Here is a 22,664-nt window from a genome sequence, read left to right as displayed (position 1 = left end):
CGGATCACAGAGTAGGGAGAGAAAGCAGGAATGGGGTACTGAAGTTGCATGATCAGCCATGAACATATTGAATGGTGGTGCAGGCTCAAAGGACCAAATGGCCTACTCCTGCACCTATTTTCTATGTTTCTATGTTAAGTTAGTGGATTGGTCATTGATTGCATCGGTAGTTAATTGGCTTATTAAGTGATAGGATCGGCAGTTGATTGGATCATTAGGTGATTGGATCAGTAAGTGATTGAATCGGTAGTTCATTGGGTCGGTTATTGACTGGATCTTTAGACGATTGGATGATTAAGTGATTGGTTCATTGATTGCATCATTAGTTGATTGGATCAGTAGTTGATTGGCTCAATGATTCGATCATTAATTGATTTGATTGGAAAGTTAATTGGATTATTAAATGATTGGATCATTAGTTGATTAGATCATGAGGTGATTGGATTGGCAGTTGATTGGATCGGTAGTTGATTGGTCCATTTGCTGATTGGATCGGTTTTTGATTGGATCACTAGCCGATTGGATTATTAAGTGATTGGATTGGTGGTAGGTTGGTTCATTAAGTGATTGGATTGGTAGTAGGTTGGTTCATTAAGTGATTGGATTGGTCATTGATTGGATCATTAGGTAATTGGATCATTAAGTGATTGAAATGGTTGTTGATTTGATCATTAAATGATTGAATCGGTAGTTCATTGATTCATTAAGTGAGTGGATCATTAATGAATTTAATCATGAGGTGATTGGATCATTAAGCAATTGGATTGGTAGTTGATTGGATCTGTAGTTGATTGGATCGGTCATTGATTGATTCATTACGTGAATGGATCTTTGAGTGATTGAATCGGTAATTCATTGGCTCGGTTATTGATTGCACTGGTATTTCATTGGATCAGTTGTTGATTGGATCATTAATTGATTGGATCATTGAGTAATTAGATCGGTAGTTGACTGGACCTTTAAGTGATTGGATTGGTCATTGATTGCATCGCTCGTTGATTGGATTATTAGGTGATAGGGTCGGTAGTTGATTGGATCATTAGGTGATTGGATTTATAGTTGATTGGTTCATTAGGTGATTAGATCAGTAAATTATAGAATCGGTAGTTCATTGGATCGGTTATTTACTGGATCATTAGGTGATTGGATTATTAAGTGATTGGTTCATTGATTGCATCATTAGCTGATTAGATCGGTTGTTGATTGGATCAATGATTCAATCATTACTTGATTGGATCGGTAGTTGATTGGATCATTCGGTGATTGGATCAGTAGTTGATTATATCGGTATTTGATTGGTTCATTTGCTGATTGGATCGGTATTTGATTGGATCACTAGGTGATTGGTCCATTAAGTGATTGGATCAGTAGAAGGTTGGTTCATTAAATGGTTGGATTGGTCGTTGATTGGATCATTAGGTAATTGGATCGATAGTTGATTGGATAATTAGGCGATTGAATCATTAAGTGATTGGATCAGCAGTTGATTGGATCGGTCATTGATTGTATTACTAAATGATTGGATTGGTCGTTGAATTGATCATTAAGTGATTGTATCGGTTGTTGTTTGGATTGGTAGTTGATTGGATCATTAGGTGATTGGATCGTTAAGTGATTGGATCCGTAGTTTAAGAGGTCGGTCGTTTGTTGGATCAGTAAGTGATTGGATTCATAGTTGATTGGATCATGAGGTGATTTGATCATTAAGTGATTGGATCGGTAGTTGATTGGATCTGTAGTTGATTGGATCAGTCATTGATTGGTTCATTAGGTGACTGGACTATTGAGTGATTAGATCAGTAGTTGATTGGCTCTTTGGAGATTGGATGATTAAGCGATTGAATCGGTACTTCATTGTATCGGTTATTGATTGGATCATTAATTGATTGGCTCTGTCATTGAATGAATTGGTTGTTGATTGGATCATTAGATAATTGGATCAGTAGTTGATTGGTCCATTAGGTTATTAGATCGGGATTTGATTGGATGATTAGGCGATTGGATCATGAATTATTTGGACCGGTAGTTGATTAGTTCATTAGGTGATTGGATTGGCTGTTGATTGTTTTGTTATGTAATTAGATCAGTATTTGATTGGATGATTAGGTGATTGGATCATTAACTGATTGGACCATTAGTTGATTGCTTCATTAGGTGATTGAATCATTAAGTGTTTCGAACTGTAGTTGATTGTTTGATTAGGTGATTTTATCGATATTTGAATGGATCATTAGGTGATTTGATCAATAATTGTTTGGATCGGTAGTTGACTGGATTGGTCATTGATTGGATCATTAGGTTATTGAATCATTAAGTGATTGAATCAGCAGTTCGATGTATCAGTTATTAATTGGATCATTAATTGATTGGATCAATGGTTGATTGGATTGTACACTGATTGGATTGTTAGGTGATTGGACCGATGGTTGTTTTGATCCTTAGGTGATTGGATCATTATATGACTGAATCAGTATTTCATTGGATCGGTTATTGATTGGATCATTAATTGATTGGATTGGTCATTGATTGCATCATTAAGTAAATGGATCATTAGATGATTAGATCATTAAGTGATTAGATCGGTATTTGACTGGATCGGTAGTTAATTGGATCATTAAGTGATTGGATTGGTCAATGATTGCATCAGTAGTTGATTGGATTATTAAGTGATAGGATCAGTAGTTAATTGGATCATTAGATGACTGGATCAGTAAGTGAATGAATCGGTAGTTCATTGGATCGATTATTGACTGGATCTTTATGCAATTGGATCATTAAGTGATTGGTTCATTGATTGCATCATTAGTTGATTGGATCAGTAGTTGATTGGATCAATGATTCGATCATTAGTTGATTGGATCGGAAAGTTGATTGGATTATTAAGTGATTGGATCATTAGTTGATTATATCATGAGGTGATTGGACCAGTAGTTGATTGGATCGGTAGTTGATTGGTCCATTTGCTGATTGGATCGGTGTTTGATTAGATCACTAGCTGATTGGATCATTAAGTGATTGGATTGGTAGTAGGTTGGTTCATTAAGTGATTGGATTGATCATTGATTGGATCATTTGGATAATTGGATCCTTAAGTGATTGATTCAGTAGTTGATTGGAGAGGTCGTTGATTGGATCATTAAATGATTGGATTGGTAGTTGATTTGATTATTAAGTGATTGGATTGTTAGTTGGTTGGATCATTGGGTGATTGGATTGGTAATTGATTGGATCGGTAGTTGATTGGATCAATGATTCGGTCATTAGTTGATTGGATCGGTAGTTGATTGAATTATTAAGTGATTGGATCATTAGTTGATTGGATCATTATGTGATTGGATTGTTAATTGATTGGATCACTAGGCAATTGGATCATTAAGTGATTGTATTGGTAGTAGGTTGGTTCATTAAGTGTTTGGATTGGTCATTAATTGGATCATTGGGTAATTGGATCATTAAGTGATTGGTTCAGTAGTAGATTGGATCAGTCGTTGACTGGATCATTAAATGATTGGATCGGTAGTTGATTGGATCAGTAATTGATTGGATCATTAGGTGATTGAATCATTAAGTGATTGGAATGGTAGTTGATTGGATCAGACATTGATTGGAACATTAAGTGATTGGATTGGTGTTTGATTGAATGGTTAGGTGATTGGATTTTAAGTGATTGGATCGGTAGTTCATTGGATCATTAGGTGATTGGATCATTCAGTGATTGGTTTGGTAATTGTTGGATCTGTCTTTGATTGGATCATTAGGCGATTGTTTCGGTAGTTGATTGCATCTTTATATGATTCGATCATTAAGTGATTGGATCGGTATTTGATTGGTTCATTAGGTGCTTGAATCAGTAGTTCATTGGATCAGTTATTGATTGGATCATTAATCGATTGGATCGGTCGTTGATTGGGTCAGTCATTGATTGGATCAGTAGTTGATTGGTTCATGAGGTGATTTGATCGGTATTTGATAGGTGATTAGGCGATTGGATCATTAAGTGATTAGGCCGTTATTGGATTGGTTCATTAAGTGATTGGATCGTTATTTGGTTGGATCATTAGGTGATTGGATCATTAAGTGATTGAATCAGTAGTTGATTAGATCATCTAATGAACCAATCAAATACCGATTCAAACATTAGGTGATTGGTTTATTAAGTGATTGAATCGGTAGTTCATTGGATCTGTTATTGATTGGATCATTAATTGATTGAGCCAAAGAGGCGCTGCCACCAAACCAAGGCTGCAGAGATATATTTGGGATGTCTTGTCCTGAGCAGTACACGCTTAGGACGAAAAACCCCTCTCTAATGCATTACCTCACACTTCTCAGGATGAATTCCATTTGCTACTGTTCTGCCCACCTGACCAGTTCATTGATATCCTCTTGCAGTCTACAGCTTTCTTCTTCATGATCAACCACACAGCTGGCTCCAACTACAGGTTTGGGCCCTATCTTCACACCTTGCCCTCATGCACAAATCTTCCCTCCGGCGACATTCGGGCCTTCATCCCTCCGACGACATTCGGGCCTTCACTCCACCGGCGATGTCCTGGCCTCCATCCCACCAATGATGTTCTGGCCTTTCTTCCTTCCTCCAATGACGCTCTGGCCTTCCTTCCTTCCACCAATGATGTTCTGTCCTCACTCCGGTCGCTGGCCCCACTCAACGGCGGAGTCTCTGTTGAGCACGTGGTGTGCACAATGGCTGTGGTCACTCTGACCTATTTGACCTCTCCTCCTTCCTCAAAATGGAACTCTGACCATCCCAATGCCTGCCCTCAGCCAGGCCTTGGTTTTCTCACCACCTCACCGAAGAGCACTGCTCAGCGCCGAGCTTACGGCTCGCATCTCGCCATAGGCAACTAGGCTCATACAGCAGTGCCTGGTCTTCAGTCATCTTGGACCCCCTTGCCACTGGACCAAGACTTTGCTTTGCTAAGCCCAAGTGGTAGCCGGTGTGCAATGGCCACCCCACGTTAAAAGAACTCACGCACAGGCATCTTCCACCCTTCAAAAGGACCTGGAACGTCAGTACCCTCATGGACAACTCCAACAGGGACAGGCCGGAACGCTGCATCACCATAGTTGCCTGGGAACTTAGCTTAGAAGCAAGACACGGCAGGCATGGGAAGGCCAGCTCAAGGAATAAGGTGGAGGTTATACTTTCTTCTAGAAAGGCCTCCACGGAGTCGGTTTCGCCATCAAGAATGAGCTGGTTGACCGCCTCATAGACTCCCCGTGCAGAGTCTCATGACTCTCTAACTCACACTATCCCAGAACCAGTGCACCAGTTATCAGTGTGTATGACCCAACACTCGACGCAACAGATGAGGCCAATGAAGGATTTTACTCCAGCCTCGAACAATCCCTGGCCTACGGATGACAAATTGATCCTCCTTGGCGACTTCAATGCCAGAGTCGGTAAGGATATAGACCTTTGGGGAGGTGTGATCGGCAGAGAGGGGGTAGGGAAAACCAACTCCAGTGGTGCCCTGCTCCTGAAAAAATGCCTAGAATACGACCTTGTCATCACTAACACCTTGTTCCGCCAGAGGGACAAGTACAAGGCATCGTGGCAACATCCTTGCTCCAAACACTGGCACCTGCTCGACTACCTCATTGTTCGAGCGAGGGATCGCAAGGACGTGTGCATCACCCACGTATAACAGGAGCTGATGACTGCTGGATGGACCACTGACTAATCCGTTCCGTCATCAACATCAATATAGCCCCAAAGCGGCGATGGCAGCAGAAGCAGTGCCGCAGAAAAATCAACGTCGGGGCACTCAAAGACCCAGCTAAGAGAGCCCTATACAGCCAGCGCCTGACTGCTAACCTGGCGACCCTTGATGACCCCGAGGCGCAGAATGCTCACAGCACTTGGCCTGCCTTCCAGGCCACCATAACCAGTGCCTGCGAAGTGACGCTTGGTCACTCAACCAGGAAACACCAGGACTGGTTTGATGAGAATGACCAGGAGATCCAAGGGCTAATAATTAACAAGCACAGGGCATTTCTGAACCTAAAACAACAATCCAACTTGGGAGTAGCAAAGCAGCTTTACAGATGGCGTAAGGCCGAGGTCCAACAAAAAACCTGTGACCTAAAGAATAAAAAGTGGGTGGAGAAAGCACAGGAGATTCAGCAGCTGGCCGACAGCCATGATGTGCGAGGATTCTTCACCACAGTCAAGTCCACCTACGGCCCAAGCACCCAAGGCCCCACCACACAGCTGGCCAAGAAGGGAGAGACACTCATCAAAGACACCGAGGCAGTCAGGACGCGCTGGAAGGAGCACTTTAAAGATCTCCTTAACCAAGACTCTGCCTTTGACACGAGAGTACTGAACTCCATCTCGCAGCATGCTACCCGCCACCATCTCAACAAAACCTCAGCCCTGCACAAGGTAGAAAAGGCTATCCGTCAGCTCAAGAACAAGGCATCAGGAGTGGATGGAATCCCCACTGAGGCGCTAAAGTATGGCAGAGTGACACTATTGGCTCGAATGCATGACCTCATCTCTCTCATCTGGAAGGAGGAGAGCATGCCGGGAGAAATCAGAGATGCAGTAATCGTGACCATCTTTAATAAAGGGGGCAAGTCCGACTGCGGCAACTACAGAGGAATCTCCCTGTTATCAGCCACTGGGAAGGTCACCGCTGGAATCCTCCTCAACTATCTTCTCCCTGTGGCTGAGGAGCTCCTCCTGGAGTCACAGCAGATTCCGTCCACTACGGGGTACAACGGACATGATCTTTATGGCGCAACAACTGCAAGAGAAATGCAAGGAACAGCACAAACCTTTCTACATGGCCTTCTTTGACCTTACAAAGGCCTTTGACACTGTTAACCACAGGGACTATGGAGCGTCCTCCTTCATTTCGGCTGCCTCCAAAAGTTTTTCACCATCCTCCGCCTGCTCCATGACGACATGCAAACTGTGATCCTGACCAACGGAGTCACCATAGACCCAATCCACGACTGGACCAGGGTCAAGCAGGGCTGTGTCATTGCGCCAACCCTCTTCTCGATCTTCCTCGCTGCAATGCTCCACCTCACACTCAACAAGCTCTATGCAGGAGTGGAACTAAACTATAGAACCAGTGGTAACCTGTTCAACCTTCGTCGCCTTCAGGCCGGATCCAAGACAGTTCCATCCTCTGTCGTTGAGTTACAATAAACGGATGACGCTTGCGTCTGCACACAATTAGAGACTGAACTCCAAGTCATCGTCAACATCTTCACCGCGCATATGAAAGCATGGGCCTTACACATCCGTAAGACAAAGGTCCTCCATCAACCTGACCCTGCCACACAGCACTGCCCCCCAGTCATCAAGATCCATGGTGCGGCCCTGGACAAAGTGGACCACTTTCCATAGCTCAGAAGCCTATTATCAGCAAGGGCAGACATCAACGACAAGGTTCAACACCGCCACCAGTGCACCAGCACAGCTTTTGGCTGCCTGAGGAAGAGAGTGTTTGAGGATCAGGTCCTCAAATCTGGCACTAAGCTTATGGTCTACAGGGCTGTAGTGATACCCACCCTCCTGTATGGCTTAGAGATGTGGACCATATACAGTAGACACCTCAAATCGCTGGAGAAATACCACTAATGATGTCTCTGTAAGATCCTGCAAATCCCCTGGGAGGACAGACGCAACAACGTCAGTGTTTTTGATCAGGCCAACATCCCCAGCATCGAAGCACTGACCACACTCAACCAGCTCTGTTGGGCAGGCCACATTGTTCACATGCCTGACACAAAACTCCTAAAGCAAGCGATCTACTTGAAACTCCTACACGGCAAGCGAGCCCCAGGGGGCAGAGGAAACATTTCAAGGATACCCTCAAAGTTTCCTTGAAAAAGTGCAACATCCTCACCAACACCTGGGAGTCCCTGGCCAAAGACCGCCCTCAGCGGAATAAGTGCTAAGTGGGAGGGTGCTGAGCACCTCGAGTCTCGTCGCTGAGAGCATGCAGAAAACAAGTGCAGGCAGCGGAAGGAACGTGCGGCAAACCAAACTCCCCACCCACCCTTTCCTTCAATGACTGTCTGTCCCACCTGTGATAGAGACTGTAATTCTCATATTGGACTGTTCAGGCACCTCAGAACTCATTTTTCGAGTAGAAGCAAGTCTTCCTCAATTTCGAGGGACTGCCTATGATGATGATGAATTGATTCGATTGGTCTTTGATTGGATCATTAGGTAATTGAATCATTAGGCGATTGCATCATTAAGTGATTGGATTGGTAGTTGATTGGATTGGTCATTGATTGGTATGTTAGCTGATTGGATCAATAAGTAATTGAATCAGTATTTTCTTAGATTGATTATTGATTGATTCATTTTGTGATTGGATTATTAAGTGATTGGATCATTGATTGTATCATTAGTTGATTGAATCGGTAGTTGATTGGATCATTAAGTGATTGAATCGGTCATTGATTGGAACATTAGTTGATTGGATGTTTCGTTGATGGGATCAGTAATTGATTGGATCGGTAGTTGACTGGATTGATAGTTACCTACCATAGTTGTTGTGCTTCCAGCTGGGCCTGTTTCCTGGCCCTCTCTGCCATAATCTCCTCAGCAATCTGCTCATAGGGCTTGTCTCCAGGGGCGTCCCCCATCACCCAGACCCAAACTTCATCATCCACTCCACGGAGCCACTCCACATTCCTGACGTGCTCTTTAATGAGTAGAAAGGATCAAAAATTAAGAGAAACTCTATCAAATTAATGGATAATTTCTACATCTGTTCCACACTTTCACCGATTCCCTTTCAGTAGCATGTATATTCTACATTTCTAATGGTTGGGTGGCAACATTTTTAAAGGATTATGAGTAACAAACTAGGAATGGAGCGGCCATTGAACAGCAGAATTGTGTGCGGCTTATAATGCTGTTCACCTCAATGGTATGGACCTCAAACAATTAACAATTTGTGACATACACTCATTATGAAGAAGGGGCACTCATTCATCCACAACAGCATTATGGTCAGGCTGTAGCTGCAGCTGTCATTTAATATCCCACCGCCTGCTCATTCCTCATACCCTTTAACATACTACCCAGTCTAATCCCACTCTCCACACTTCCTATATCCTATAATATTCCACCGCCTGCTCATTCCTCATACCCTTTAACATACTACCCAGTCTAATCCCACTCTCCACACTTCCTATATCCTATAATATTCCACCGCCTGCTCATTCCCCATACCCTTTAATATACCACCCAGACTTATCCTACTCTCCTGATCACTCCCCACATTCTTTAATATTCCATCTAGATTAATTCCACTCTACTCACTCCCCATACTCATTATTATCGCAGTCAGACCAAGCACACTCCTTCTCACTCCCCATATTCTTCAATATCCCAACTAATCTAATCCCACTCTCCTTCTCTATCCTCATTCCCATTAATATCCCATCCAGTCTAATCCCACTCTACTCACTCCCCATACCCATTAATATCCCATCCAGTCTAATACAACCCTACTCATTACCCAAATCTTTTAATATCCCACCCAGTCTAATCCCACTCTCCTGCTCACTCCCCATACCCTTTAATATCCCACCCAGTCTAATCACACTTTCCCACTCACTGCCATAACCTTTAATATCCCACCCAGTCTAATCCCACTCTCCTGTTCACTCCCCAAACCCTTTAATATCGCACCCAGTCTAATCACACTTTCCCACTCACTGCCGTAACCTTTAATATCCCACCAAGTCTAATCCCACTCTCCTGCTCACTCCCCATACCCTTTAATATCCCACCCAGTCTAATCCCACTCTCCTGCTCACTCCCCATACCCTTTAATATCCCAGCCAGTCTAATCTCATTCTCTTGCTCACTCCCCATATCCTTTAATATCGCACCCAGTCTAATCACACTTTCCCACTCACTGCCATAATCTTTAATATTCCACCCAGTCTAATATTGTCTCCTGCTCACTCCCCATACCCTTTAATATTCCACTCAATAGTGTCCCACTCCCCTACTCACTCCCCTTATCCTTCAATATCGCTCCTAGTTTAATCTCATTCTCCTGCTCACTCCCCATACCTTTTAATCTCACCCAGTCTAATCCCCCTCTTCTGCTCAATCCCCTTTTTCTTTAATATCTCAGCCAGTCTAATACCACTCTCCTCACTCCCATATCCATTAATATCCCACCAGTCAAATCTCATTCTCCTGCTCACTGGCCACACACTTTAATATCCCACTTCCCTCACTCCCCTTATTCTTTAATATCCCACTCAGTCTAATCCAAATCTACCCTTTAATATTCCACCCAATCTAATTCCACCCCATACCCATCAGGTGACCTGACTGAGATCTTTACAATTATGAATGGTTTGGACAGGGTAGATGTGGAGATAATGTTTCCACTTGTGGCAGAATGCAAAACTCGGGGCCATATCTATGAGATACTTCTTAATAAATCCAATAGGGAAATAAGAAGAAATTTCTTTACTCATAGAATGATTAGAATATGGATACCGGAAGTGGATGAGGCAAATACCTTTGATGCCTTCATAGATTTATAGAATCATAGAATGATATAGCACAGAAAGAGGCCTTTCGGCCCATCATGCCTGTGCAGGTTCTTTGGTAGAACTATCCAATTAGTCCCACTCCCGTACTCTTTCCCACAGCCCTGTAAATTTTTCCCTTCAAGTATTTATCCAATTATCTTTTGAATGTTACTATTGAATCTGCTTCCACCACCCTTTCATGAAATACATTCTAGATCAAAAAAACTCTGCATAAAAAAATGTTTCCTCATGTCGCCTGTGGTTCATTTGACAATCACCTTAAATCTGTGCCCTCTGGTTACCGAACCTTCTGACACGGGAAACAGTTTCCCCTTATTTACTCTATCTAAACCCTTCATGACTTTGAATACCTCTATCAAATCTCCTCTGAACTGTCTCTGTTCTAAGGAGAACATAGATCATAGAAACTTACAGCAGAGCAGTCGTACTTAGTCCCACATCCCTGATTTTTGTCCAGAACCCTGCAAGTTCTTCATCCTCAAGTACCTGTCCAACTCCCTTTTTAGGGAATTAGTTTCCACCATCTTTTCAGGTACAGCATTCTAGGTCAGGCAACTCTGAATGAAAAAAATCTCATCTTCCCTCTAGATCTTTTGCTAATGATTTTAAATCTATGACCTCTAGTTATTGACCCACTCACCAGAGGGAATATTTTTTCCCTATTTACTCTATCAAAATTTCTCATCATCTTGTACAGCGCAGGTTAGATATAGAGTATAGCTCCCTGTACACAGTCCCATCAAACATATTAGGTCACTGCTTCACCTTAACCTATTTCAAGGAGAACAGTCCACCTTTTACAAGCTCTCCTCATAACCAAAGTCCCTCATCAATGGTAACATCCTGGTAAACCACCTCTGTACCCTTTCTAAGGCCTTTACATCTTGCCTGGTGTGGTGCCCACAATTGTCCACAATACTCCAGCTGAGGCCTAACCAGTGATTTATAAAGTTCTCTTTGCTTTTATATTCTATGCCTCTATTTATAAACCCAATATTTATATGCTTTTTTAACCACCTTGTCAATTTGCCCTGCCACCTTTAAGGATTTATGTGTATGGACACCAAGGTCTCGCTGCTCATCCACACTTTTCAAAATCATGCCATTTATATTATATTGCCTTGCCATATTAGTCCTCCCAAAGTGTATCACCTCACACTTCTCCACATTGAAGTCCATCTGCCATGCTTCTGCCCATTTCACCATCCTGTCTATCCTGAAGCCTATTTTTTTATTTATTCGTTTTACACGATGTGGATGTCGCTGGCAAGATTGGCATTTATTGCCCATCCCTAATTACCCTTCTTGAACCACTGAAGTTACTCCCACAGTGCTGACTTTGCCACAGCTGTTTGGTGCAACTGGATGGCTTGCGAGGCCGGTTAAGAGTCAACCACATTGCTGGGGGTTGGGAGTCACATATAGGCCAGACTGGGTAAGGGTGGCAGGTTTCCTACCCTAAAGAACATTAGTGACCCAGATAGGCTTTTACGACAATCCGATAGTTTCATGATCATCATTTCTGATACTGGCTTTTTTATTCCAGATTTATTTAATTAACTGAAGTTAAATCTCTCAGCTGCCAGGATTTTAACTCATGTCTCTGGAATTTTATTCCAGGCCTCTGGATTACTATTCCAGTAACAAAACCATCATGCTACCATACCCCTATAACTATCCTCATAATGATCATCTGCTTTGCCAAGTTTTGAATCATCTGCAAATTTTATAATGTTGTTCTCTACACCCGAGTATGGGTCGTTTATAAAAATTTGAAAGTGTAATGGACCCAAAACTGACCCTTGGGGAACACCACTGCAAACTACCTCCCAGTCTGAAAAACATCCATCCATCACCCTTTGCTTCCTATCACTGAGATAATTTTGTATCCATACCACCGGCATGCACGTTTTGGCCAAATGGCCTGTTTCTTTGTTGTAAATACATTTTGGTAGAAATAATAATAAGGCCGCTTACTCCTTGGAAAATAAGGGGGAGAAATTTGCGTTGTTTGCGCCTCTCGTTAGTGCTTACCCGAGGCACAAACAACTTCTCCCTCAGGGCGCTACTGCCTCCTGCAAGATTCCACAGGAGTTAGCGGAGGCACAAACCGGCAGCGCTCCGCTCCTGCCAGTAGTGGCCCGAGCCACTGTGCCGGCGATGACGACGTCATCACCATGCGCAGTGATCCGTTTTCACCCCAGAGCGAAAATTCTGTCGCGCCCCGTAAGGCCACCGCAGGCGATGCCAGCACCAGCTTCGCATGTTGCGAACCGGGACTCCACTCCATTTGCGGAGGTGAAAATTAAAGGGGAGGTGCGGTGCGCACTTTTAAAAAAAATGGCTGACTTGCCGGTCGCGGCCTTTCCTTTTCCAATTCGTAGGTTCATGCCATGATGTTGCAGCTTCTGTGCCGGGCTGCTGTCATGGCACCTCACTCCCCATTGGTGAAGTGGTGGCCCCTTCTCCCCGATACAGAGTCGGCAGCGTGCCCTCCCCTTTAACGGAAGGGGAAGATCCTGTGCTCCTGCCAGCACTATACAGTGCTTGGCATAGCACTGGAAAATTCCCGTGGTTAGCGCCCTAGTCCTGCCACCGAAAGGAAGTGAAGTGTGCAACATTACGCTATTCATTGGGGCAGTAACCCCAATTTCGCTGCCGGGGTGGGACTTCTGCACTAGGCCCTGGAAGTCCCATCTCGCAGTGGGTGCCCATGGGGCAGTGCCGAATTTTGCCCCCTAATGTCTAAATGGGGTAGAAGAACAGAGAGATCTAGGCGTATAGATACACAGATCATTAAAATGAATGATTCATCATTAGCAGGTTCATCAGGCCATTAAAAAAGCAAACAAATGATTTCTGGAGGGATAGAATTGAAAAGCAGTGAAGTTATGGTAAACTTGAATAGAACCATGGTTAGACCACACATAGGGCTCAAAATTGGCCAAGAGTTGCTCCGTTTTTTTTGGAGCAACTTGATTTTTCTGGAGTATCTTAAAAATCCCCATTTTGCACATTCAATTTGTGCCAGTGTAAGTGAGTTAGTTACGATTTTTTTAGTTTAGTTTAGTTTTTCTCAAAAGGGGGTGTTACCAGCCACCTACGCCAGTTTTGGCCATTTAAGCCACTTTGGCCAGCTAATAGTTACTCCAAATCAGGTCAGTGTATGTAGCCACTTGTGGCCACTTGTGAAAACCCTTGTGGAGAGTTGAGAAATCAGCGCAGGTAGGTACATCAGAGGCCAGCAGAACTTAATGACTGGATTGAAGAATGTGAATAAGATCAAACATCATATGACAAACTTTGCAAAGTTAATTTACTATACAATGATGAGTGGCGAGTGTTTGTGGCGAGATGTGGTGAATGTTTACGGGGGAGGAGCGGCGAGAGATCATGGCGGAGGTGCGACGGATGAAGGTACGGGCCCCAGAAGAGCCAGGGGCCAGGGGCAGCATGGACCAGCCCACACTGCGATACATGTGTGTGCTAGGTCCATGCAGCAGAGCAGGTCTCCAGTTGTTCTGGTTAATCCTTGCCACTGGACCAAGACCTAGCTCTGTCAAGCCCGTGTGGTGGCTGGTGTGCAGCGGCCACCACACGTTAAATAAATCCATGCACAGGCATCTTCCACCCCCTCAATTGGAGTTCAGGACTGGAACATCGGGTCCTTCATCGAACTCATGGAAGCAAGTCATCTTCATTCGAGGGACCGCCTATGATGATGATAATCATGGAAGCTTAAAACTACAAAAATAAAAGAAGTAAAAGACAGTTGAATTAAATTGCCCTAATGTCACAACTAATTTAAACAACTATTTGTTTGCAATGATTATGCTAGGCCAAAATTGAGCCCATATTATCTAAATAAAGTCTACTTCAATAAATAAGATATTCTCTCAGTGTTCCTCCATCACTTATGTTCTTTCACAATAGCACCAGTTAAATAGGCTTGACAAATGGTCACCACTATTCACAAGAGACAAAATATATTTATATAATTTTTTCAAAATATCTAAATAAAAAATTGAAGTAAGTAAGTCCTACCCTAACTTCATCTTCAGCCCGGGAAGGCAGTGGGCTGGCCTGTGCGGTAGGCCACTCGGCCTGGGATAGGGGCGGGGACGCACCAGCAGCCAGTATCATGATGATGATGATGATCGGGTCCCACGCTGCAGCACACACACTGAAAGGCTGGGGTGATGAGCTACTGCGCATGTGCGCACACTCCAACGCGCATGTGCAGATGTCCCGGCACTGTTTTCAGCGCGGGACGCTGGCTCCATCCCCGACCCGACTGGCCACACTGCGCGAAGACCCGGGAGAGGCCGGACAGTGGCCAAAGTGGGGAGCGATTTATTTCGGAGCACTTTTCAATGCAGAAAAGCGGCGCATCTCCGGTGAGTGCGCCGACAAAAGGGATGACCAATTTTGAGCCCAGAGAGTACTGCATACAATTCTGGTTTCCACAATATAAAAAGTATATAGAGGCACTGGAGAAAGTACAAAAAAGATGGTGAAGGATGATACCAGAACTGAGAGGCTATACCTATCAGGAAAAATTGAACAGGCTGAGGCTCTTTTCTAGAGAAAAGAAAAGACTGAGTTGTGACCTGATAGAGGTCTTTAAAATTATGGAAGGGATTGATAGATAAAATGTTTCCAGTTGCCGGCAAAACCAGAATTAGAGGCTATAAATATAATATAGGCACTACTACATCCAATAGGAAATTCAGGAGAAACTTATTTAGCAAGACAGTGGTTAGATTATGGAACTTGCTACCACAGGGAATAGGTGAGGCGAATAGCGTAGATGCATTTAAGGAGAAGCTAAATAAAGACATGAGGCTATGCCGATCGGTTTAGATGAAGAGGGGTTGGAGGAGGCTCATGTGAGCATAAACACTGGCCTGTTTCTGTGCTGTAAGTGTTTCATAAAACATTGTAATATTCCAACAGTAAAAACACCTTGGTTTATGTACAGAGTATAGCTCACTCTACACAGTCCCATCAAATATTCCCAGGTCAGGTACAGCATGGGTGAGATACAGAGTATAGCACCCTCTACACACTCCCATCAAATACTCCCAGATCAGGAACAGCACGGGTTACAAACAGAGTAAAGCTCCATCCACAATGTCCCACCAAATACTCCCAGGGCAGCTACAGCACAGGTTAGATACAGAGTAAAGCTCCCTCTGCACTGTCCCATCAAATACTCCCAGGGCAGGTACGGTACGGGTTAGATACAGAGTAAAGCTCCCTCTGCACTGTCCCATCAAACATTCCCAGGGCAGGTACAGCATGGGTTAGATACAGAATAAAGCTCCCTCTACGCTGTCCCATCAAACACTCCCAGGGCAGTTATAGCACAGGTTAGATAAAGAGTAAAGCCCCCAGTACACTGTACCAAATACACGCAGGGCAGGTGTAGCATGGGTTAGATACAGAGTAAAGCTTCCTCTACACTATCCCATCAAATACTCCAAGGTCAGGTACAGCATGGGTGAGATTCAGAGAACAGCTCCCTCTACACAGTCCCATCAAATACTCCCAGGTTAGGTACGGCACGGGTTAGATACAGAGTAAAGCTCCATCTGCAATGTCCCATCAAATACTCCCAGGGAAGATACAGCACAGGTTAGAAACAGAGTAAAGCTCCCTCTACACTGTCCCATCAAATACTCCGAGGGCAGGTACAGCATGGGTTAGATACAGCATATAGCTCCCTCTACATAGTCCCATCAAACACTCACAGGGCAGGTAGAGCGAGATTAGATACAGAGTAAAGCTCCCTCTGCACTGCCCCATCAAATACTGCCAGGGCAGGTACAGCACGGGTTAGATACAGAGTAAAGCTCCCTCTGCACTGCCCCATCAAATACTGCCAGGGCAGGTACAGCACGGGTTAGATACAGAGTAAAGCTCCCTCTGCACTGCCACATCAAACACATCCAGGGCAGGTACAGCACGGGTTAGATACAGAGTAAAGCTCCCTCTGCACTGCCCCATCAAATACTGCCAGGGCAGGTACAGCACGGGTTAGATACAGAGTAAAGCTCCCTCTGCACTGCCCCATCAAATACTGCTAGGGCAGGTACAGCACGGGTTAGATACAGAGTAAAGCTCTCTCTGCAGTGCCCCATCAAACACATCCAGGGCAGGTACAGTACGGGTTAGATACAGAGTAAAGCTCCCTCTGCACTGCCCCATCAAATACTGCCAGGGCAGGTACAGCACAGGTTAGATACAGAGTAAAGCTCTCTCTGCAGTGTCCCATCAAACACATCCAGGGCAGGTACAGTATGGGTTAGATACAGAGTAAAGCTCCCTCTACACTGTCCCATCAAATGCTCCCAGCGCAGTCACAGCACAGGTTAGATACAGAGTATAGCTCCCTCTACACAGTCCCACCAAACAATACCAGGGCAAGTACAGAATGGGTTAGATACCAAGTAAAGGCCCCACTACACTGTACCAATCACTCCCAGGGCAGGTACAGCATGGGTTAGATACAGAGTAAAGCTCTCTCTGCAGTGTCCCATCAAACTGTCCCAGGGCAGATACAGCACAGGTTAGATACAGAGTAAAGCTCCCTCTACACTGTCCCATCAAACACTCCAAAGACAGGTACAGCGTAGGTTAGATATAGAGTAAAGCACCATCAAACATTCTCAGTGTTATGTCTTTGGATACTCTGATAATGACTCCACAAGGCAATGAATTGCTCTTGAACGTAGTGACCTTAGTCCATTTAATATAACTCCAGAGTGAGGATCACACATGGTGGCCTAACTTTTATACTAGGCCTGGCACATCTTTACAGGTAACCTACAAGTCTCCCACTGCAGTGCCCTCTGGTGGCACACCTTAGTGATCATACAGCTGGTGTACAAGTCTCCCATAGTAGTGCCTTCTGGTGGCACATCATATGTAACAGTACAAGAAGTAAACATGTTTGGATACATGACATCACTTTCCCCCAAGTCCTTAGTGCATTGACTGTGCTCTGGGCTTAGCTCTATCTGGTTGACCCTTGGAGGGTCGTTTCCATCTTGGGTGAGTAGGTGGTGTTTCGTTGGCAGTAGAGGTGCTGATGGTTTCTGTTTGTGTGTCCATGACCACTCCATTCTCTCCCCCCCGCCACCCCCCCCACATATAGGTTATGCCGGTGGCTCATTACATTCATGTACATTCAAGTCTAGAAAAAAAAATTTTGCATTTACATTATTACATTTGTGGTACAGCTGTGAGGCAAGTACTTTTGACTGGTGAGGTACATACTTGACACATACTTGGAATCAGTACTAGTGTCAGCACTGGTGCGTGAGGACAAACTTGTGCCAGAGCTGCTGGCTGGTGGCGGCGCGGTGCCCCGTGCTGGCAGTGGGAACCCGGTTGGCTCAAGTTGCCTGCTCTCGGGGCCTTTACCGTTGCTCCTAGCGTCAGGCATGTTCACAGATGCCTGTGACCTCCCTGTCCTTTCCTTGCGCCCCGGGTCGCTGCTGCTCCCTGAGGAGCAGTCGTCTAGCAGTGCACAGGGAACTGCTGACTCGCTTGCCTGGGCGTTATTTGGTTTGGGATCCTAGCTGGTCCCAGTCCCATTTGGGAGAACCGTTGCGGGTGACCCTTTGTTCCCGGGTGTAGCCTTGGTGGCGATAGGGTCTGGGGGCTGTGCCTTAGCACGGTTTGCTCTTTCAGGCTCGTGGTGGTTGGTGCCATCGGATGCTTGAGAGATGGAGCCAATCAGGGACAGGGTATCGATACCAGTGTCGTTGCCCTCCTGAGATCACTTGCTCTGCAGCTTGTCTATATTAGCTGCTTGTGGCTACACTCTCTGGTGCATCACTCTGGTCCCAGGGACGCAGGCTACAGCATTGGGTAGCTCACTGGACATGTGTGCTCCCGATGGGTGTTTGCCCACTGCATTAACTGAATGCAGTTGAAATCCTACATCGCACAACGTTTCATTACTCATGGTAAATAACCTGTAGCTCTGATCACAATTGCACGACTCTTCTTTGCTTATTATATGTATAAAACTCTGATCATCAATTACAAGCTTTACATTTAACTCACAGTTGCTATTACATTAATTGAGAATGTGGACCTGTCTCTTTAAGTGTGGTGGGTTGCTGGCCTCCTTTAAGAGAGCCTTGCTATCTTTACCCCGATCCTCTTCTTTGTTTGGTACCACGTGTTGCTCCATTAGCGCTGTACCTCTGTGGTCTGGCCGTCGCCATCTTTTTCTTCAGTACTTCACCTTGTGGTTTGGGTGCCATCTTTCTTCCATCCACGGTGTCGACTGCTGTGATCCTCTTCTCCCCGGGTTCTGCCACTGAGGCTGGGAAGTCGCTTTTGGATCCGATTTTCTTCCTCCGGAGTCCTGCCACATTCATATACATTCATGTCCAGAAAAAAAAATTTGCATTTACATCATTACATTTGTAGTACAATTGTGAGGCAAGTACATTTGACTGGTGAGGTACATTCTTGACACATACTTGGAATCAGTACTGGGGTCAGCACCGGTGCGTGAGAACAAACTAGTACCAGAACTGCTGGATGGTGTCCAGGTAGTCTGGTGGCGGCACGGTGCCCCGTGGTAGCAGTGGGAACCTGGTTGGCTCAAGTTGCGTTCGGGTCATCTCAGCTGGATCATTTCCATGCAGTCATGCTGAGCAGTCTGTGCCTTGGGTGCTGTGCTGGTCTGTTCTCTGCTGCCGGATCTAACCTCAGGTGGGGGCTTGCTTTGCCTCTGAGTGCGGGAGACGTCGATCGCTGGAGGGATGAAATCTTCAGAGCTCCAGTGGATCTTCTCCATCCACCTTCTTCCGAGTAGCATTGGTCCACATCACCTGCAACAATCCACAGTGGTAACTTGTGCACCACGCCATCATGGAGTATCTTTACATCCGCACTACCAACGACTGGGATAAGTTCATTGATGTAGTTGCGCAGCTTTGCCTGAATCGGGTCCAACTTGGGTCGTTCAGCTTGATTGTCCCATAGCCTCTCAAAGGCTTCTTGATTCATTACTGACGGGCTCACCCCCGTGTCAACTTCCATGAAGACTGGAACGCCGTTTATCTCGACTTCCATCCTCAACAGGGAACATTCTGTGATGCAGGTAAACATGCCATACATCTCATCGTGGGGCTGAGCTGCCTCTCTGACTATCGCTTCAGAATCCGTGCTGGATTCATGGACATCTGCAGACTCTTCATCAACACAGTGAGTCATATTTATTTTACACATTCGCTGGAGGTGGCCCTTTGTGCTGCAGCCTTTACACACATAATCCTTAAAACGGCACTGGTGAGCCCTGTGATTCCCTCCGCAATGCCAGCATGGTGCTAACCGATTAGCCCCCCTCGGCGGACTCTGAGTTAAGGGACTCGGGGCCTGTTCTCTCTCCCCTGAGGAGATTCACGTTCTACAGTCCAGCCTCTAAAAGGCGCCATTCTGTGCACAGTACTTGCCGGGTTTGAGTCCTGAGGATGAGTCATCCGCCGAGAGCCGCAGGTCGAGGTCATGAATGCTTGGCTCACGGAGATGGCCTTCTGCAGTGTGACTGTGGTATCCGCAGATAGTAGCCTATGAAGAAGGCCCTCATGGCCGATTCCGATGACAAAGATATCCCACAGCGCTTCGGTGAGGTGGTCGCCGAAACCACACGGTGCCGCTAGCCTCCTGAGGTCTGCAGTATATTTCGTGATTTCCTGGCCTTCGGGCCGTCAGTGGGTATAAAACCGGTGTCTGTCTGGCTGTGAGGATGCTCTGTTTGGGCTTGAGTTGTTCTTGGATCAGCGATACAAGCTCCTCGTATGTCTTGGTCGTTGTCTTCGCTGGTGCCAGAAGTCCCTGACGAGGCCATAGACGGTGGGCCCACAACAGGTGAGCAGGATAGCTCTGTGCTTATCAGCCAGTGTGGCCGGATTGTCACCTGCCAGGTCGTTTGCTATGAAGAAATGGTCGAGCCTCTCCGCAAAGGCGTCCCAATCATCACTATCGGTGAACTGCTGTAACGCACCAAGGTTAGCCATTTTCGCATGAAAGTCCGTAATCTCATCGCCAATTGTTGTGTCTTTGGATGCTCTGATAATGAGTCCATGAGGCAATGTATTGCACTTGAACTGTAGTGACCTTAGTCCATTTAATATAACTCCAGAGTGAGGATCACACATGGTGGCCTAACTTTTATACTAGGCCTGGCGCACCTGTACAGGTAACCTACAAGTCTCCCACTGCAGTGCCCTCTGGTGGCACACCTTAGTGACCATACAGCTGGTGTACAAGTTTCCCATATTAGTGCCCTCTGGTGGCACATCATATGTAATAGTACAAACAGTACACATGTCTGGATACATGACATCTAGGGCAGGTACAGCGTAGGTTAGATACAAAGTAAAGCTCCCAGTGCACTGTCCCATCAAACACTCCCAGGTCAGGTACAGCACGGGTTAGATACGGAGTAAAGCTTGCCCTGCACTGCCCCATCAAACATTCCCAGGGCAGGTACAGCATATTTACTTACAGAGTAAAGCTCCTTCTATAGTGACCACACTTGATCAGCTCCACTGGGCACGCCACATAGTTTGCATGCCAGACACAAGACTCCCAAAGCAAGCACTCTACTCGGAACTCCTTCGCACAAATGAGCCAAACGTGGGCAGAGGAAACGTTACAAGGACACCCTCAAAGCCTCCCTGATAAAGTGCAACATCACCACTGACACTTGGGAGTCCCTGGCCAAAGACCGCCCTAAGTGGAGGAAGTGCATCCGGGAGGGCGCTGAGCACCTCGAGTCTCGTCGCCGAGAGCATGCAGAGATCAAGCGCAGGCAGCGGAAAGAGCGTGCGGCAAACCAGTCCCACCCACCCCTTCCCTCAACGACTATCTGCCCCACCTGTGACAGAGACTGGATTGGACTATTCAGCCACCTAAGAACTCATGTTAAGAGTGGAAGCAAGTCTTCCTCGATTCCGAGGGACTGCCTATGATGATACTGTCCCATCAAACACTCCCAGGGCAGCTACAGCACAGGTTAGATATAGAGTATAACTCCCTCTACACTGTCCCATCAAACAAACCCAGAGCAGGTTCAGAACAGTTAGATAGATTAAATCCCCCGCTACACTGTATCAAACAATATGTTTCAGAGTTCAAGTGTTTGTTAAAAATATACCTTTCATTTTGTTTATTCTTTAATGTTTTACCTGTTTTTGAGCTGTGTTTGTTTTGTGTCTTTCCGCTCTCCGCCTTATCTTCTCTCTCTCTCCATCTCCTGACCTGCTCCTCTCTCATCTTATAAAATAGAATTTGCTTCTGTTCATCATTCAGTTCTGCTAGAAGCTCCGGCTCGACGTACATTTCTCGCAGAATTTGCTGCAACATGTTGCTGAGTGCAGCTTATTGAAGAAGAAATATGATCCCTGCTAAAAGCAGTGTCGGGGTTTGGTGAGGAGTTCACACTGCGGACTGGAGCTGGATCTGCTGTACGCTCTCTGAGGGCGGAATGGTGTCCTGGAGGCTGAGCCTGCGCATTTTTCACTCTATCTGAAGGAAAAGTAACCAGCAGCTGGTTTCGGAAATACAAGTGCAATGTGACACTGAGGTGACAGTTAAACAGAGTTCTGATGAAAGGTCACCGGCCTGAAACATTAACTCTATTTCTCGCGTCACGGATGCTGCCTGACCCGCCGAGTGTTTCCTACATTTTCTGTTTTTATTTGCTGGGAAGCTTCACCTTATGAAAGGTTGACTGCTGTAGGAGTCTGGCTCCTCAGGGGATTACAGATGAATGGCACCTGGGCGCAGCCAGTTGCTCTCAGTTTCATTTTCCATTGTGTCCTTGCCTTTATTCCTTTGGGGCTTGTGTTTGTGTATCGGAATATCATGGTGAACACTCTTGTAATTACACCTGCAAACGCAGCTCAGATTTCTCCACATGCTGCTGCCGATCCCGGTCTCTTGTCCACACCACAGTGACTCAGGCTAACCCGTGAAATGGAATCTCACCTGAACAGGGTAATATCAGCCGTGCTCTAATGGTATTTTTTCATCTCTCTTTGATCTTGTATGTCTTGCTG

The 22,664-nt window shown here is 45.5% G+C and overlaps 1 protein-coding gene across 1 annotated transcript in view; it reads right to left on the bottom strand.

The window, feature by feature from the left end:
* Positions 1–21,969, bottom strand: part of LOC139255231 (SH2 domain-containing protein 4B-like) — a 168,090-nt gene extending 146,121 nt beyond the window's left edge. Inside the window, exons 1-3 of the mRNA XM_070873892.1 lie at positions 21,792–21,969; positions 12,925–12,943; positions 8,537–8,686 (exon numbers count right to left, since the gene is read on the bottom strand). Of these exons, the coding sequence (XP_070729993.1) occupies positions 8,537–8,686; positions 12,925–12,943; positions 21,792–21,969 (347 nt within the window). The remainder of the gene's footprint in view (positions 1–8,536; positions 8,687–12,924; positions 12,944–21,791) is intronic.
* Between the last annotated feature and the right edge of the window lie 695 nt (positions 21,970–22,664).

Source organism: Pristiophorus japonicus, chromosome 3 (genome assembly GCF_044704955.1).
Source record: "Pristiophorus japonicus isolate sPriJap1 chromosome 3, sPriJap1.hap1, whole genome shotgun sequence".
NCBI classification, from domain to species: domain Eukaryota; kingdom Metazoa; phylum Chordata; class Chondrichthyes; family Pristiophoridae; genus Pristiophorus; species Pristiophorus japonicus.
Note: the sequence above shows the minus strand (reverse complement) of the source record. Positions and strands in the feature narration are given on the sequence as shown.